At 33.1% G+C, this 20,409-nt stretch overlaps 1 protein-coding gene across 12 annotated transcripts in view; it reads right to left on the bottom strand.

Moving 5' to 3' along the window:
* The window catches only part of LOC109449436 (multiple epidermal growth factor-like domains protein 6), a 731,002-nt gene that overhangs the window by 272,076 nt on the left and 438,517 nt on the right, over positions 1 to 20,409 (bottom strand). For all 12 annotated transcript variants that reach the window (XR_012494689.1, XM_074327498.1, XM_019735706.2 and 9 more), the window contains one exon: positions 5,646 to 5,768. Coding sequence is in view for 11 of the 12 variants with exons in the window: in XM_074327498.1 (XP_074183599.1) it covers positions 5,646 to 5,768 (123 nt within the window). In the remaining variant the exon portion in view is untranslated. The remainder of the gene's footprint in view (positions 1 to 5,645; positions 5,769 to 20,409) is intronic.

The following is a 20,409-nucleotide window of genomic DNA, read 5'->3' as shown; positions in this document are numbered from 1 at the left end:
AAGAAGAAAATAAAATCACAAAGTCTTAAACTTCAGCAGGAGCAATATAGATTACACATAAGGAGGGAAAGGAGTTACAGAATCCTCCCTTGGAGATCCTGTAATACCATCTGGTTTAGATACAATGCTTCTTGGAGGCAAAGAGCTGGCCTGGGAGAGCTCTCAAAGCATATACTATAATTACTTATATTTTTATTGAAAATATCACAAAATAATTTTATACTGAGGATGCTTAATGATATGGAAACCCTATGGCAAAAGAACCATATTTTGTACTATTCTGGTATTTGCAAATTACCCAACATAGTGTGGAGCATACAGTAGTTGCCCAATAAATGTTTACTGAACAGATGGATCCATCAATTGGGAAGAATGGCAACTGGGAAAAGGAGACTAGAGTCTATTTCTAGCTCCATAAATAAATTGTCTGGGACTTGTTGGAAATCAGTCATTTTCTCCAGGTCTTAATTTCCCTTCTCCATAGATCTTAGCCGCTATGATTTGAGGGTCTCTTGGCTCTTGGCCTCTATAGCACTGTGACTTCATCATTCTGATTAACCTGCTTTGTATCCAGTTCACGCTGCCTATCAATCTCATTGAGAGGAAATAAGAAAGCTTGGCTTCTAGTGTCACTTTGTCACCGATTAGCATTTTGAGCTTGTTTAAATCATTTAATTTCCCTGGGATTCCATCTATTGAAGCCCATTTTAGCCAAAAATTCTATATTTCTATGATAATAGCATACTGAGTTACATTCTATGTTTATTCACACTATAATTTCTAAGATGTTTCAGGAAAGAACTTGGCTCAAAATATTATCAAAATTACTGTTAAATATTTTAAAGGACAATTTATTAAGCAATATACCTCTGTGTTCATTTATTTCTCCCAAATGAAAGAGTTTATCTGAAATGTCTAAACAGTGTTCATTATCTCTGGCAGTTCACTTAATAAAAACACAGTAATGTTAGTTACCACTTCATTTAGAAAAATTCCTTGACTGCATAGGACTACCACACTCCAAAAGTCATACTAGTTATGTTACTGCACAAATAATTTAGATAAGCCACATGAGCAAACTTCAGAAAGTTCAAATTAATAAAGCTAATAAAACTCTGATTTGCTTTCTAGAAGGAAAGATGAGATTTGCCTTTTCAAATGAAATAGATTTGCTACCAGAAAACATTTACACGAAGACCTACTGATACCAAATTGTTTAATTAGTCAGACTTTAAATGATGAATGCAGCATGATTAGAATCTGTAGACAAGGAAATGAATAAAAGGTGTACTAACTGTATGCCTATATGTATTTATATTTGGATGGATATTTATCCATCTGTTCATTTGTTTACTCATTCATTCATTCATTCAATAGCATTTTTGGAATTCTGCTAGCTATTAGACACCTGTTAGCTCAGATAAAAAAGTGATATGATATGGCCATTTCCAAGGGGTTATTTCCAATCTAATAGACAGTACAAATGTATAAATAAGTACAGTGTTCTGTGAGACGTTCCATATTAGTGGTATACACAACATGAAAGGAAAGAGAGCATAATGTCTAGTGTCTTAGAAATAAGAAACATTAGCTTAAGACTTCCTCACAAGGACCATAGATGTTGGAATCAAACACAGAATATAGAATAGCTCTGTGTGAAATAATGGAAGAAAAGGATACAATTATAAAATGAGCATATAAGAGAAAGGAACATACAGATTTGAGAAAAATGAGACCTCTAATAATGTAAAGTTAAATTGCTCATATTTGAAACTCAATACACTGGTTGAGAATATGCAGTAAAGAAAGAAAAGAAAATAGAATATAGAGAAGCAACATGTGAAATAGAATGAGAAGGTCTAACATATGTATAATGGAGTAATAGAAGAAGAGGATGGTTAGCACTATCCTGGCCTCACCCACTAGCTGCCAGCAGTGTACCCTCCCCTCAGTTGTGAAAATCAATATCTTCAAATATTGCCAAACACTTCTGGAGGACAAAATCACCCCAGTCGAGAACCAATGCCTTAAAAATCGTATGAGAAAGACAAATTACTGGCCTATTTCACTCATAGTTATAGACATAAGAATCCTAAACAAAATAATAGCAAATTGGATTTAATAGCGAATACAATGGTAAAATCCAGTTGGATTGTTTCCTGAAATGCAAACATGGTTGCATATTTAAAAAGCTATATATATTATAACTCACATTAATAAATTAAAGAATAAAAACCTCATATACATTATATATGTGTATATACATATATATGCGTAACATAAACACACATATATACATAAACACACACACTGTGTGTGTGTATATATATATACATATATATAGATATATATGTGTGTGTATATATATATATATATATGGTCTGACAATTAAGTTCGCGAACTTGTTGAAAAGATGTTGCTAAATTTTTTTGATATCAGAGGGATTATTCATTATGAATTTGTACCAACTGGACAAACAGTTAACCAATTCACTACTTGAAAGTGCTGAAAAGGCTGCATGAAAGTTAGATAACCTGAACTTTTTGCCAATAATTTATGGCTCTTGCATCATGACAATGCACCAGCTCACACAGCACTGTCTGTGAGGGAGTTTATAGCCAGTAAACAAATGAATGTATTGAAACACCCTCCCTACTCACCTGATCTGGATCCCAATGACTTCTTTCTTTACCCAAAGATGAAGGAAATCTTGAAAGGAAGACATTTTGATGACATTCAGGCATCAAAGGTAATATGATGACAGCTCAGATGGCCATTCCAGATAAAGAGTTCCAAAATTGCTATGAAGGGTGGACTAGGCACTGGCATTGGTGCATAGCTTCCCAAGGGGAGTACTTCGAAGGTGACTGTAGTGATATTTAGCAATGAAGTATGTAGCACTTTTTCTAGGATGAGTTCACGAACTTAATTGTCTAACCTATTATACCTTATAATAATTTACCTGCAGCATGAATTAAAAACTGTGCTTTAGGTTCAGTGTTGTGTAGGAAAGAAGGCAAATCTAATGTCAACTGAGATAATTAGGAGCCTTCTCCACAGATTTATAGCTCTTGAGAGAAAAGTTAAAGAATAAGATTCATTAACAAGGATATTTACAAATGTTTCCATTCCACTGAAGGGTAGACTCCAGATTTACTTTAATGGTACAACAACTGTCTACTAAAATGTTGATCTGTATTTTTAAAAGCAATTCAAATAAGTTAAATTCAATTTATATTAATACAAAAAAAAAAATGTTTTCAAATGTCTGTTTAATTCTATGCCTGTAGCTTTCACCACAATGGTCTTTGAAACAAACTGACCTTTACTGTTAGCATCCAGTAAATAAATATGGGTCACTCATTAGTGCACGCACATGATTGAAATTCTCATTTGCTGTGGCTTTAGAATGTACTCAATTTCAAAATGGCCTCTATTATTTTTTATTTAATTACATATATAAACAAATCTGAGATCATTTAATATTCAACAATAGAGCAAAATGAATTTCTAGTATCACCATGTCTACCAAACAGTCATTTATTTAAGGATATGAAAAGGAAAAGATGCTAAGAATGAGACTGAGAGAAGTGGCTCTCTACTGGTGAGTTGCTTCACTCTGTACCACCATCCCTGGTTCTGCGTCTCCATAAGTAGGAAGTCAACATTCACTCAGCATCAAACTCTCGATTCTCACAAATACTGACCTTACTCTTATTCAGTTTGTACAAATAAACACCAGTTAAATAAAACTATGGAAATTGCTTCTATAAATATTTTGACATTTATATTGAGTAAACTAAGTTCAATTAAAATATGAGATAATTGCATGTAAATGAACTAGTGAGTATAAGGTTTGCTATGCTTTATCAGCCTAATAGAGATTATAAAAATAATAATAACAATTGTCATACCTAACAGGGGCTAATTGCTATGCTGGGCTCTTCAAATATATTTACAATAATGATGAAGAATGTAATAACATGAAGATAGTAAATAAATAAAATGAAGATAGTAATAACATTCAGCCAAAAAGAAATGAAGAGATCGTTGCCAGCCATGGAAAGGGGGGGTCATTATGTAGACCACGCTTCAGTGGTCATTGTCGCACCTTTCATTTGGACACCGTGGGGTCCTTGACTCCTCCCATTCTCTGATATTGAATCGCTACTGGGAATACCATTGCCAAACACTCTCATCAGAAATGAAGAGCATCTCACTTGAATCAAAAAGAGCCTGAGTGAATTTAGGGCATGCCTTTATACATTTATACCCTCCCTGGCAGAGGATCTTGCTTGCGGTGAAGCCTGTCTCAGAAAGGCCCAGATACCGTTGCACTTGAACATCTGTCTGCCTACCTGGAATCCTTCCTTTGGCTGCCTGCTAGAGCCTTGCCAGAGGGACTGAACCACACTGTTTCTTGAGCATCTGATAAATTCTCCAGCCTCCTCACATTTACAACTTGTCCTGTCTTGACAGTCCCAGTTAAACACCCAGCCCCAGCTGCCTTCAGCCTAATGTCTTTTGTTTGTTTTGTTTTCTCTTACCAACTTATTCACACATGCCTCATGAGGGATAGACACTGTAGAAATAGATAGGAAAAATAATTAGAAAGGACAGTTATAAGGCTTGATACAGGGGATCCTTTTAGTTTCTGTATCTCCCCTTTTTGAAAAGAAGAGCAAGAAGCAGTCTCTGGCTCTCATTACATTCCCAGCATGGGCAGAACTGAGTTCATAAATGAGAATACGATTCATAGTTATCATTTGAACACCTACTACATGTCACCACTATGCTAAGTGCTTTTGTGGCATTTTCTTATTTAATTCCCACAGCAACTTTGGGGTTTTACGAACTACCACTATCCTAAACTTTACAAATGAAAAAAAGAGCTTCAGCGAGATTAAATAACATGCCCAAGGTTACATAAACTGTAAGCGACAGAGCTTAGACTCAAACCCAGGTCTTCTTGAATCCATTGCATTCATCCCTGTGCTACAATGCCTTGAAACACAATTCTGGAAGGTTTCAGCTTATGTTTCAATCTTCACTACTAATCAGTGAATTCCTTCAGGGCAGAATTTATTTCTCATTAATTTTTTATGTCCTAGAGCATGGCATAATACCTGATACAGAGCAGAAACTCAATGACTGTCAAATGAACAAAATGATGAATTAACAAATAAAGGAAGGAAGGCATTAATTTAAAAAGGAGACAGAAAATTGAAGTTTGTGAAAAAAGCTAATTCTACACCAAGAATACAATTTCTGTGGTTAGTTCTGTGCTCCTCCATTTCTATTTGTAGCAACAGATGAGTATTTTATGATAAGCACCATTTTTACTATAGAATTAAATGAAATACTTTGAAAAATATGTACTTTCCAGGGATTTAAACGAATGATTGAAATTCCATAATCAGAACACGACACAACCAACCAGTGTATAATCATATGTTTCCTATAATAAGCTACTTGAAGTGTTCTTAGAGTTACAATTTTGTAATCTAGACATGAGAGGAAGATCTGTGCTCTTGACAACATTCAACACAGGCACTTCAACTGGCTCTAGATAAAAGACAAACCCCCTCTTTTGCATTACATAGATGTTCTCTCTTTCCTTATCAGTAAGCAGACAGTTCTGTTACCTTCACATCCTCTGCCATCTCCCTCCAGCATCTGGCCGGCTTGACACTTGCAGTAATAACTGCCAATTGTATTACAGCACTGGTCCTGACAACCACCATTGTCAACGGCACATTCATTTATATCTGCAATTAAATATTTAAACAGAATTAGTCCCTATAAATAGACAAAAAGATTTTAACTGGCTCTCCTAAAAATGTACCATTACAGAGTAATAGCACTCTTTGACCTCATATTAAATGAGATAAAACTATAACATCTTATTTGAATTAGAGCTAATGCACTCTAATTTTGACATAAAGGAAAACGGTCACAATCTTTGGTATTTGAAAGTGTTTTGAGCAGTGTACTAAGGAGTTGTCTAGTCTTACAAAATTTAGTGGCATTCTGTACAGATTCAGAAATTTCACACCCAATTCATCATTTGAGGATGAAATTGAGAACAAAGTGAGAAACTAGTGAGTCAGAACCCATTTGTCCACTAAATATGTTGTTATTGGCTTCTCAAATAAATAATTATTGAGCTCCCACCACTACATTTTTGGAATTGTGGAGACAGTAGGGAAGGTAAAAGGGTAGTTCCATGGTTTCCAATAGCCAGTGGGGGTTGAGGACTAAACAGAAGTGTGATTGGGTTGTGTCCATATACTGAGTATGCCCACAGCCCACTTCTAAACCTGTGGCCCTAAACCATCTTTACAGATAGGGCTCAATATTATGTATTCCCTCATCCAGGTTATAGCTGATAAGTATTCCAACCTATCTGTAGGTTTGATAGTGGTCTGTTCTGCTCAAAAGGACCACCTCTATTGCATGTTCACTGACCTAATACATTTTTGCTTCATGAGTGTGGCTGGAAGAGAAAGGGTGGGAAGTAGGGAGGGGCAGGTAAGGCTGGGAGAAAGAAGAAGAGAGAGGCAGAGAGGGAGTAGGAGAATGGGTTAAGTCAGAAACAGCAGAAGAAGCTGACCAAGTGGAAACAGAGACAAAGGGGAGCTAAGTCATCCTAATTGTGGAACCATGAGAGCAAACAACTGATAATGAAGGCAGTGACCCACAATGCACCTTGACTGGATATAACTGATTTTGTTGGAAGCCTGACGTGCAGCGGTTGAGACTGCTTTTGTTTGTTTTCAGTGAACTTTTCACTGAAGTGTGTCATACACCCTGAAAATTATACAGATCTTAAGTATACAATTTGATGAAACTATATATGAGAGATACAGACTATACCAACGCAGCCACAATAAAAAGAACATTACTAGTACCCAAGGAGCCCCATGTAGCTGAAGGCAACAACTATCTGGATATTTAATTACTACAGTTTATTAGTTTGTCTTTTTGAACTACCGGGAGTGCAAAAAAAAAAATGTATACAAGTGGACACTTTGGTCAACGTTGCTCAAGCAGTAGTTCGCCATAATCAGAAGTGTCTGGATACTGATGGTAACCACTTTGAGCACCTCCTGTAATTGCAGAAGTCAGACTTGACTTGTATTCATCTTTTGTTATTGGTATATATTGAGTATTACAATTTTGATAGTTTTCCTTTCTTAAAATGCGTATACATTATTTTTGGAACCCTCTGTATATATAAGTAGAACCTTACTTTGCATTTTTGTTTTTTGGATCTGGCTTTTTTCATTCAGCATTCTGCTTATGAGATAAATCCATGCTGTTGCAAATACACTTGTAGTTTGTTCATTCTTATTCCTGTATACTATTCAATTGTATGAATCTACGAAAATATTTATCTATTTTACAACTGATGGGAATTTTGCTATTTTCTTATTTTTGGTTATTATAAAAATGTTGCTTTGAACATTCTCATACATATCTTCAATGAACTTACACATGCATTTCTCCTGGATAGTACCTAGGACTAAAATGGCTGGGTCAAGGTATGATATGTTTTGCATTAGTATTTACAGTCAAATAATCTTCTACAAAGGTTATTCTTATATACACTCCCACCAGTGGTGTGTTAGAGACCAGATGCTAGTCATCCAACATTTTGGATATTCTGTTTTATTTTGGTTTGTTTCAGTTTTGCTCTTCTGAAGAGTGTATAATAATATCACATTGTGATTTTAATTGCATTTTCCTGATGATTAGTTAAGCACATTTTCATATTATTGGCCATTTGGATAACATCTTGTTGAAGTACTTGTTCAAATATTTTGTCCAATTGTTTAATTCTTAAAATACTCGTTCTTTTACTGTGGATCAAGTAGAATAATAATAGAAGTGGAGGCAATGATCATTTTTTTCTTGCTTCTAAACTTGAAAGGATAGTGTTTAACATTTCACTGTAGGTATGATGTGCACCATATGTTTTCTTTTAAAAAATAAACTAGTTTCATCAGATTAAGAACATTGCTTTCTATTCCTAGTTTCTTAAGTATCTGCAGCATAAATATGTGATAACATGTTATTTACTCACTTTTCTGAATCCATAGAGCTAATTATATAGTCTTCTTGTTAATTTTGTTAATGTGATAAATAACATTGATTGTTTTTTTTTTGTGTTTTTTTTTTTCATCCCTGCAAGAAACCCAGTCATGATACACAACCATTTTTATATGTTCCTGAATTTAGTCAGCCAGTATTTAGTTTGGAATTTTTGTGACTATATTCTTAAGATAAATTTGTCTGTACCTTTTCTTTCTTGTAATATTATTATTAAATTTTTGCATCCAGGTCATACTGGATGCATAAAACAAGTAGGGAAATTTTTGCTTTTTAAAAATCTCAAAAATCGGAGATTGTTTTCATTTCTTACTTAAATGTTCATTCGTGATGCCATCTGGGTCAGAGATTGTGTGTGTGTGTGTGTGTGTGTGTGTGTGTGTGTGTGTGTGTGTATGTTTAGGTTTTTAATGACAGATTCATTTTCTTTAACAGCTATAGTATATTCATATTTTCAATTAAACATGTAGATGAAATATATGTTTCAAGAACTTTGTCCATTTCATATAAATGTTCAAATGTGTTGCTAAATTGTTCATAATATTCTCATACTATCTTTTTAAATACATGTCCAATTTTTAGTGAGGTCCTTTTTCGTATTCCTTAAATAAACAATGTGTGCCTTGTCTCTTGCTTATTTTTATTTTGAATTTTTGTTAATCATCTTTGGTAGGCATCTGTCTATCTATCTATCTATCTATCTATCTATCTATCTATCTATCTATCGATCATCTATCTCTAATCTATCCATCTACCATCTTCATCTTTTTCAAGAACAACCTTTTGGCTGTTGATTTTTCAGTATTCCTCATTTTTGCATTTCATTAATTTAGCACTGTGATCTTTACCATTGACTTCCTTCTATTTTCTTTGAATTCCTTTCACTGCTCTGCTTCTAACATCTTGAGATAGAAATTTGGATCATTGAGTTTTAGCCTTGCTTCTTGCAAAAATGTCTGGTTTTCTATAAATAAGTAACCCCCCCCCCATCTAATGCTTAAAAAGGCAATTTATTATTATCTTTCACATTTCTGAGGATTGAAAGCCTCAGTTGGGTGGTTCTCATTTGGGGTTCCACATATAGTAGTCAGATGGCGTTAGACTTGCATGCAGGTTTTTTCACTTACATGATGGGGTTTGGGCTGAGATGATTGGAACATCTGTAGGGGCTGGTGGGGCATCTTCCTCTCTCCACAAGCCTAACTTTGATTTTCTCATTGTTTGGTGATCTCAGATATTTTACATGGTGGCTATCATTCCTCAGAGAGATGATTCTGAGAGATCCAAACAGAAGCTGCAAAGCTTCTTATGATCTAACCTTGAAAGTCACACAACAGTACTCTTATATATCTATTGGTTAAAGCAGTCAGAGGTGAGCTGAGATTCCAGGAGGTAGAGGAATTCCTTCCCTCAACTGCAGTGTGGGAATTGCTGTTCAGGGAATACAGAAAGTGATGACAGCCTTCTTAGAGAGAACGTATCATACTAATATGTTCATTTAAGGGTATACATTTTCCTAAAATAAAGTATCAGCTGCATCCCATAGGTTTTGCTGTTACAATTTATCATTCAATTAAAAATACTTCCTAATATACATTATCATTTCTTCTTTGGGTTATTTTGAGATATGTTTTGGGGATATTCCAAACATTTGAGGAACTTCCAATCATCTTGTTACTATGAAATGCTAGATTAATTGCTCTGTGAACGGAGAATACATTCTGTGTGACTTCAATTCTTCAAAAATTTTTAAGACTTGCTTTATATTCCAGGGCATGGTCAATTTTGGTTCTAAAAAAATCTATATTTACAGAACATAAAATATATTCTGCAATTATCAGGTGGTATGTTTTCTGCATGTATGTATGTATGCACATATGTATGCACATATACAAAGTGTGCCAAAAAAAGTGTATGCACATTTTAAGAAAGGAAAAAACTGTATTAAAATGACACTGATGGTAACCACTTTGAGCACCTCTTGTAACTGCAGAATTCAAATGTGACTTGTATTCATCTTTTGTTATCGGTATATATTGAGTATTACAATTTTAATACAGTTTTTCCTTTCTTAAAATGTGTATACATTTTTTGGCACCCTCTGTATATTATGTGTATACATATATAATGTATATATTTCAAATGTATGTAAATATGTATGTTTAATTAGTTCAAGTTTGTTAATCATGTTTTTCTTATATTTAAGAATTTTTAAACTTGTTATTACATCATTGATTTTTAATGTAATTACTGACACATTTGGACAAAATTTATCATTTTACTATTTTTCTAAAATTTCACATATTTAATTTTTATTCTCCACTCTTACAGCCTTTTAAATTTACTATTTTTAGTGTTCCATTTTCACTCTTTATGAGACTGTCAGTTGTACATTCTTTTATTCTTCTTTTAGTGGTTATTCTAGATATTACAACATCTATTATTAAAGTCTAATATAAATTAGTACTTTAATCACTTCCCTGACAATGGTAGAAACAATATTTTAACTCCTTTTATGCTTTTCCTAATTTTTATATTATCATGTATTTTAATTTCAGATATTTGGACCCAAAATGACTTCACTGTTATTATTTCATACAGTCAGTCAATATTAGCACAGGTTTATCCACATATTTACCTTTTCATTATTCATTATTGCTTCCTGAATTTCTGTGCTTTTTTCTGGAATAATGTTCCCTCTGCCTGAAAACTACTCTTAGTATTTCTTTTGATATGGATCTGTTGGCAACTATTTATTTCAGATTTTGTCAGGAAATGACATTCTTTTACCTTAATTTTTAAACTCTAAAAAATGTAGAACAGTCTTAGATTTACAAAAAGATTTACCAAGATAGTACATAGTTCCCATATATGCCATATATTCCATAATCCGCTATTATAAATATCTTAATATGGTACATTTGTCATAATGAATGAGACAATATAGATACATTATTATTAACTAATGTCCATACTTTACCCAGACTTCCTTAGTTTTTAACCCCTTTTAGAACTGTAGCCCCAGTTGCTAATTAATAATCTTTATAGTACTTTTTTTCCTGATCAAATCCTTGCTGTGGTTTCTGTCTCTTATCAGACTCTGACTGGTATACTTGTCTCCAGTATCTTGATCACTCAACATTTGGCTTCTATGATAGCTCTGAATTTCAATTCATATCTCTGCAGCCTAGTATGCCTTTTTCTTCCTACTTTCTTACCTTTTCAGCCAGTCTCATTATGTTACTTATGAATCAATCCCTTGAGGGGGAAACTCATCTCGTTGATTTTTATGGCTGCCATGATATTCTCTGATGTCTTCAGATCAGTGATTTTTATATTACATGCAACTTTTCTAGTTGTTCTCAGGAAGAGAATTGGTCTTTCACGATGTAGACCATCACAGACAATAAAAGAACACCTACTCACTCTATATCTTGATTCTCCTTCATTTCCCTTGCATTAACCCAAAGAAAACCCTTTTAATTGAGACATTATGCACTTATTCATTTTTCTTAATAATTTGATTCAGTCAACAAGGCAGAAAATTATGGCTAATAAACATGAAATGATTGAGAAAGAATACAAGACACTATAAATGGGTCGTGAGCTTTGTGCTATAAGATATCACAGAGAGGAAGAACAGTGAAGATTGGCTTCCTTAGGAGGTTTGGACTACAAATTTACATATAAATTTGGATATTATTCTCTAAGCTTTGTTTGCTGAAAAAGAGCAGATATGTTGGAATAGGTCAGGTATCAAGAGTTGTAATTCCACCCTATAGAATTAATCCAAAAATTGTTCCAAGAGAATTTGACAGTTACACACCTTTCCATATATAATATCACGCAGAATTCATAATGAACTAATAAGATCAAAAAATATTATGCTTATTCATTACAAGTTATAATTGGGATGGCTATAAAACAACATGGAAAACTGTCATGTTGAAATAGATCATCAATTGTTTTTGTGTTTTAGTTACAAATATAAAAGCCATATATTCTTATGGAGAAATCAAGAAAAGATTAAAAATTACATAATTTGACATATAACACTGGTGGATTAATGTCTTTTAAACTTTCAGTTTTATTGTGATATTACTTTTACCATCATTATTTAAAAAAGTAGTTCAGATATTTTTGATAGGTAGCAAAAAAAAGAAAATAAAACAATGATTTACATAATTTTCAGTGACTGTTCATTGGAAAATACTTGTTTTTCAGGAGGAACGGGTTTCTGCTAGCATTAAATTCTTATGGAAATCTGTTATATGAGTTTTAAATATAAGGGTCATTGGATACAAAAACTAACAAAGCATTCAACAGAGGTTTCTCAAAAAAATGCCAAAATTTTATTTATCAATTTTTGATTAATATTGACCTGCACTAAAAGATAAGACGTAATGTAACTATATATTATGGCAAAATAACTTTAATGGAAAGCTAAATCAACATGGCCCAGTCAAATTGCCTTTCCCTGGTTTTACCTGAAATAAAAATATAATTTTTAAAACAAAAGTAACGGCTTCTATAGCCCTGAACAGGGTTTTGGAAATTAATTTATGATTTTAGACTAAACACATAATTTCTACATGTTTTTCAGTTCACCACAGTCTTTCCCACAACCTATTCCTTCTCACTGAGCAACCTCACTCATTTATTTTATTTGGCTAGCTCTGAAGACATCAGACTTTATTCTTCCTGGTTTGAAAGACTGGGTTTCCTATCCTCAAGGATTCACAGAGCTCTTCTAGGGCAGGCCTTGATAGGGATGGAGAGAAGGATGAGGAGGAGAAGCACCCTAGTATATCACCTCTAACTCAGTAAGAGAACAATTGCTTTAATCTGTTTTACATATTGGGCAGCCCTCACCTTAAAATGTGTTTAAGATACGTGGTTGCTTTCGCTACTAAAAACACTTGGAAATCCCTTCCCTGGACTGTTGTTACATCTGGGGATGCAGGTGTTGTAGGAAAGCATTTTATTCCTAAAGAATGTGAATAAGTGTATATCTATGAGATAATATGAGAGAAAACTGCCAATAAAGATACGCAGTTTTGATTCTGAAATACTAAAATAATGTGTAAGAATCCCCTTCCACATATGTCTATTGATCTTAAACCTAATTATTATGCACATTATTAGCAAATGTCAAACTAAATTTGGCCCTTCACAAAACTCATAATCAAAATGATAAGATGGGACTTACACATTGACAAGAGTTAAGAAATAAAAGACAATCAGATGTTTTGCTGGTCAAAATGATTAGTGCATAAAAATGACAATAAAAAGACTTACAATCTCTTTCTTCTGTTCAGGAAGAAATTTAGTAGCACACAAAATAGGGTAAGATATTTTACAAATATGTTTTATATTTTCAAAGCTAAAATAAACCAGTAGGAAAAAGCATAAAAGAAAAGGCTGATAGATTTTCCCACATAAACTTTCAAATCTCCCATCTGGAATGACCAAAATTAAAAGACAAATAAGAACTGAAGAAAATATCATTGACGCACATAAAGCAAAAGGTAGAAATCTTCAATATATAAAAAGTTAATAAATCAAAAGGAAAAAATGAACTCTCCCAAACAGAAATTTGGTCTAAAGAAATGAAATTGAAAAAAAAAATCGGAAATACAAATGTTCAATAAATGTCAAATATTGTTGAACCTGACAAAGAAATTAAAACTAAAATAAAATTAATACCATTCACTCTCTATCAGATTTACAAAGTTTCAAATCAATGCTAATGTGTACAGGGGTTGTAAGGGTGTGGCGAAAGGGATGTACTGTACTCTACTAGTAAGAGCACAAACTGGGAAATAGTTTCTGTGATTCAAGAGTTACAATATGTATATGCTTTTCTACCCAGAGATTCTACTTTCAAGAATATATCTAAGGAGAAAATCACAAGTGTCCCTAAGGATTTATGTAAGTTTTAACACCAGAGGGAGAAACATAAAAACAATCAGAGTAGAATTTTAAGTAAATTATAATACATCCAAAGAAAAAAACCACTGTACAACATCCACATTCCAGGACAAGATTTATTTAACTCTGTAAGTATTTATTTATCTCTGTAAATGACATATTAAGGGTGTATATACTTACATAAACATATAGAAAAGAAATTCAAGGACATACTCAAATATGCTAAAAGTGCCAATCTTTGAATGAAGTGATTATGTATGGGTTTTTTTCTGTTGCTCTGCATTTGCCTGTTTCACAACTTTTTTATATGAGCATACTTTGAAAAAAATAGCAAAGTAAATGTAAAGGTTTTTTTAAAGTTCAGGCCAAAAGGTCCCTACTGCCTCCCTTTCCTTTCTACTTAGTCTCTGCCATAGTGTACAATTACATCACTTTTAGTGTATTAATTTGAATTTTGGAAAACGTAGTATACTTTTTTTAAATGAATGGTCTTAAAGATTTTGCTTTTTAAGTTGCATTGTAAATAGCTTAAAGCCTGATATAAAATGATATAAAAATGTTGGCATTCAGTTCAGTCCATTGCCTTCAGTTGGCTGCTCCATCCTTGAGAAAGCAGCAACGCATGTGAATGTTTCTGAGCTCTGAAGAAATCTTCACATTCAACAATAAGGACAGCACTCTAGAATACTCTCAGTGGAAGGTATTAAGAGACTATGTACTCTCATAAGAATCTGACCCATGCTTATGTACTGAAGATTTGATGAAAGGAAAGGATGTGAAACTGTATATACCAAGAAACTCCTCCCACGTCTAAAGGAAAAACCCTTTGGGGCCACCAAACGTAACAGGCAGATGACTTCCCTAGGCAGGCAACAATTCTAAATGGAATGGCTCTTATCTGGTCTTCATCTGCCAGGACACCTATGAGCATTTTATGAAATGACTATTGCTAATGCAATAGTTTTTAATTTTATCATCTGTATAGTATGGATAAAGAAAGTAAGTATAGCAAGTCCTTAAATAACGTCATTTTGTTCAATGTTGTTTTGTTATAATGTTGATGAGATGGCACAGGAACTTAACTCTTGTTTATATCAATTAGCCTATGGTAAAACTGGTTTCATTACACAGCATTCCACTTAAAGTTGCAGAACATATAGACCATGTACTGAGGTCTTGCTGTAACTACTTTATAAGGCTGATGTGAGAATCAAATTATATGATACATTTAAAATACTTCGCACAGTTTCTAGCATGAAGTAAATTCTGTAAATAGTAGCTATTATTATTATACATTAGCTACTATTATTACATACTTGAGAATTCAAACCTGGTTCATAGAAGATATTCAATTGCTTTCTTGTTTACTTTGTATTGAAAGTGAATTCAGTTTTTATATGGATGGAATTATAAATTTATAGTAGCATATACCACATTTCTTGCTGTACAACACAGAAAGCTCAAAAATGATTTTGCTTTTCCTCTAATAGCACAATTTTCATGCAACCCTGCTGTATTTATATACAATTTGATTTTTTTTAATTCATTGAATAATTGAACCAAAGGATAGACTTCATTACTAGTGCTTGTTCACTGATCAATTACATATTGATATTAATATATATAAAATATGTAAACATGCATTTACACTTCTGCTGCTGTCTAGTTTTCTTTAAAAAGTGAAGAAAGCATGGTAGACATTTGGTGGCCTTGTGTACTCAGAAAAAAATAAATGAAAATATAAGATTGTTGTTACCAATTGAAAAACAGTGTTTATAAGTAAAAAAAAAAAAAGAAATGAAAGTCATTGGCTTTGAAGATAGTTCTGAAAACCAAGTCAATACTTAGGGTTTTAAATTGCAGTTTTATAAGATACTCACTGCATGATAGATTTCAGGCTGTTTCATGTGTCCAATGTCATTCAAGGTTGCAAATAAATTTGGCCTTTCAAAAGCAAGATGAATGACAAAAATTCTCTGACATATAGCAAGTCTTTCAGGTTAGGCATGACAAAAGTTCAATGATATCATCAAGGCTATCAATCCATCTGTAATGACAGACCGCAATCTCTTCAGGAATTTAATATGATGTTTGCAAGAGCAGTGTTGCATTTCCGCTTGTAGGATGAATACAATAGAACTGCAAACATATGAAACGTCTGTTAAATTAGCTGTACAAATAAGCTATGAGTTTCTATTTTTAAACAAAATTTGTGAATTTGGGCTCCTTATATTTGTTCATTTTCCTAAAGTATGCCTCCCTTCTAAAATCATGTGATCCATTTAGTCTGTATTTATACAGTTTTAGTAATAGCTTCTACAGTTCTCAGAAACATTGCAAATACTGAACAGAGGTGCCCACAATGCAGAGCAAAGAAGGAAAATTAGAAGTATTTCAATTTTACTCACTTCTTTCTCTAAACCGAATGTATTTGGCCTAATTTAGCTTGTGCGCTTTTGTGTTAAAAGGATCGTGTGTTTGCTTTGTAAGACATACCCCCCAAAACGCACAGACCTCTTATGTATTATAGTAATTTTCAAATCAATAGGCTTCATGAAGTGATGACCTAAGCTTGTAATTGCAATTAGCTTTTACAACAAATCAGTTGATTTCTCTTTAGGTACCAGGCTTAATGGAATTCTCTAAGGATAAGGCAAGATATGGCATTAATTAAAATCTCTAGGAAAGTCATACCTGCCCAAAATATAACTAGAAAATGTATTTAAATACTGTTTTGTGTCTTTATGACCTCATTTTGAGATTACAGAATTACGCATGAAGTGTACTAGCAATATATCTATTCTGAAGCATTTAGATAATGCCAATGGAATAATTTCTATACATGGTTTTAATTCTAGGATTCTCTTTAAAATGCTCCATTTCATGACTTGAGCAACTTGTTCTATTCCTAGTCACTAGGGAACATACTGAGAATCTCCAAGCAAAATTCTTGACCCTCGTGAGTCTACTGAGCCACAATCAAGTTTCTTTTTATACTATTCATTATTGGTGGTGGAACTAAAGAAAGGAGGGATGTGGAAATGTGTTAAGACTACTGGAAAAAGTGTCAGAGGAGGTTGTTCCTTACAAACCAATGATGTTATTGTTTACATGGCCACTACAAAAAGGAAGCAATGATCCACAACTATAAGGCCATAGAATATTGAACTTCAGGCTCTGAGGATCTAGGTTTGAATCCTTGCTCCACCACTTCTGTGAGATACTGTGCAATTCACTTTACATTTCTGAGCCTCTTCTTATTCATTTGCAAGGGGATATAATGATACTTCATAAACATATTGAGAAGTATAACTATGCTAATACCTATAAAAATGACTTGTAAATTTTAAATCACAACACAAATGCACTTTCAGGGACTAAATATGAATGCTTTATTTTTTCTTTTACATTTCCACTAAATGCATTTTTCAGAAGATTCAGCATAAATTCGTCTACTAAAGGGGATTATGGGAAAAACAAGTTACATTTTGATAGAAAATATCTTACATTAAACAATAGCTACTTTAAATAAGTGAAACCAGAAACATTGAAAAAAGAGCCATTATATTATAGCACATTCATTTAGTGCAGGCTGCATTTCTAGAGATACAGTTATTTTTTAAGAATTTTTCAAAAGGGAACAAAAATATTGAAGCTAAAGTTATGCTGACTTTAAGCATATGCCATAGCTCACTAAATTTGCAATAAATCAGTGAAGTTAAATAGCAACTGCAAAATTATTTCTTTCTTACTATATTTATTTAAAATATCTTGAGGGCATTTACAAAGTTAGTTTTAACTGAAATTTTCAACTTAAACTAATAATCACATACTAACTATGGTGATATGGTCAAGACTATGGTGTTTAGGATGAAAGTGAATATTAGATCCTTTGCTTAGTTGGATAATTCACTTATCTTCTTTATGTTCAGTTTCCTCATCTGTAAAATGAGAGTAATAGCAATAGTACTTGCCCCATCAGTTTGTTGTAAAGATCAACTGACTTATTACATTTAAAACAAATGGAGCCACTTAGTCACATAATAAGGGTGACCTATTATTACTATTGTCATTATTTCCCAAATGTCAGTTACAAAAGAAATTTCTCCCTCTCCCTCTCTCTCTCTCCAATTCATAGCAAGGTAACCTTCTAAGTGCAATTACTTTGAATTAAAATTCTCTATGTAATTTTTATATTATTTTTATCAAGTAGCTGCGAAAAATAGCTGCACTGTATGATACGGAGGAAGGTTATAAGTTTGCAGATTATACAGTATTACTGAATTATTAGTTCTTGTTCATGAAGGCAAATATTCACAGACCAGTCTACAACACAACTAACAAAAAATGATTTGTTCTTTTGGTCTATATTTCCTTTAAGTTATCAACAACACAAGTTAGTCATAATTAACAGTTATAATTAGCAATCATATATTGTTTCACATATTTGCATCATATTCTTACATTCAGAGTTACATTTGAACTTCACAAAACAGGGAGGTAGACTAGGCACTATCATTAATAATGGTAGAATTTAACTTTTTGAATTGAGGTAGCCATGGTTGAGAAACTTCTATTCTAGAAGAGTACTAAGAAATTACATGAGCTTTTGTAGCCTAAAGTAAAATGAGATATCCTAAATCTTTTAGCTGAATTCTCAAATCCTCTTTCATTCATGCATCATTACAGGACAATGGTAGGAACAGATGTCACATTAAGAGCTAACAGTGTTTGTTTTACACATAACATTGATCTATCCGCCAACATGTCAAGAAGATAAATTTTAAATGTAGCTATTCATTTATTTATGAAGTGCAGTCCCCTCCATGACCTAGAAAATTTCTCGGTTCAAGGTATGACAAGTGCAGATAATTTCTCGATTGCAAATTCAACTATTGGTTTACATTTCAAAATAAGAAAATTGAGACTCTAAGAGATTATATTTATTCCTGTTTTAAACTTTACTGAAATTTTTTGACATATAACAATTGTGTATATTTAACAATTGTGTATATACTGATGTTATACATGTATACATTGTGCAAAGATCATCATCATCAAGGTAAATATGTTACCCATCATCTCCCCATAGTTACCAATGTGTGTGCATGTGTGTATGTCTGTATGTGTGTGTGTGTGTGTGTGTGTGTTTTGAGGAGATTTAATATATAAAGAACTCAACAGCAAAATTAATAATAACTCAATTAAAAATTGAGCAGAGGACCTAAATAGGCATTTCTCAAAAGAAGACCCACAAATTGTCAACAGGTACATGAAAAGCTGTTCAACATCACCAGTCATCAAGAAAACGCAAATCAAAACCACAATGAGATATCACCTCAAACTTGTTAGAATGACACTTATCAAAAAGGTAAGAAAATAAGTGTTGGCAAGGATTGGAGAAAACTGAACCCTTGTACACTGTTGGGGGGGAATGTAAAATGGTACAGCTATTATGTAAAACAATAAGAGCATCCTCAAAAAATTAAAAATAGAACTACTATATAATCCAGCTATTCCACTTCTGGGTATATATTCAAAGGAAATGAAATCTGGATCTCAAAAAGATACAAGCACTCCCATGTTCATTGCAGGAGTATTCACAATAACCAAGACTTGGAAGCAACCTAAATGCCCATTAATGGACAGATGGATAAAGAAAAGGTAGTATACACAATGGAATATTAAGGAAGGAAACCCTGCCATATGCAATAACATGGATGTATGTGGAGAGCATTACTCTAAGTGAAATAAGCCAGACATGGAAAGACAAATACTGCATAATCTCATTTTTATGTGGAAATGAAAATAATCAAACTCACAGAAGCAGAAAGTAGAATGATGTTTGGTTGCCAAAGGCAGAGGAGGGTAGGAAATGAGGAGATGCTGGTCAGAGAGTACAAAGTTTCAATAAAGATGAATGAATTCTGGAGATCTAACGTACAATGTGGGGATGATATAGTTAACAACACTGTTGTGTAGTCATTCCTTCACTTAGTAAATATTTATTGAATGCCTTTTTTATAGTGGGCCCAGAGAATCCAGGGATCAAACCTATTATTTATTACTTTGTTTTAAAGATAAACCTTCAATCCCATGCTAAGTAACTTACTAGCTAGTGTGGGAAATGCAATTCGACAAGTTACTGTAAATTAACTAAAGGCAAGATTGAAGTTCACACTCACTAAAATCTAACCTTTCTGGGTTCCAATGTAGTTTCAGTCTTCCACACTCTAAGCTGACTATTCAGAAATTACTGCCTCATTTAAAAAATTCACTGTCTTCCCCCTCTATTTAAACAGCCATGTCATTTTAACAGGGTTTAAAGTCATTACTCAGAGGATGCAAAATATATCTACCCAATCA

The sequence above is a fragment of the Rhinolophus sinicus genome, linkage group LG01 (assembly GCF_036562045.2).
Source record: "Rhinolophus sinicus isolate RSC01 linkage group LG01, ASM3656204v1, whole genome shotgun sequence".
Classification (NCBI taxonomy): Eukaryota; Metazoa; Chordata; class Mammalia; order Chiroptera; family Rhinolophidae; genus Rhinolophus; species Rhinolophus sinicus.
This window is presented reverse-complemented; position numbering and strand designations above follow the sequence as displayed.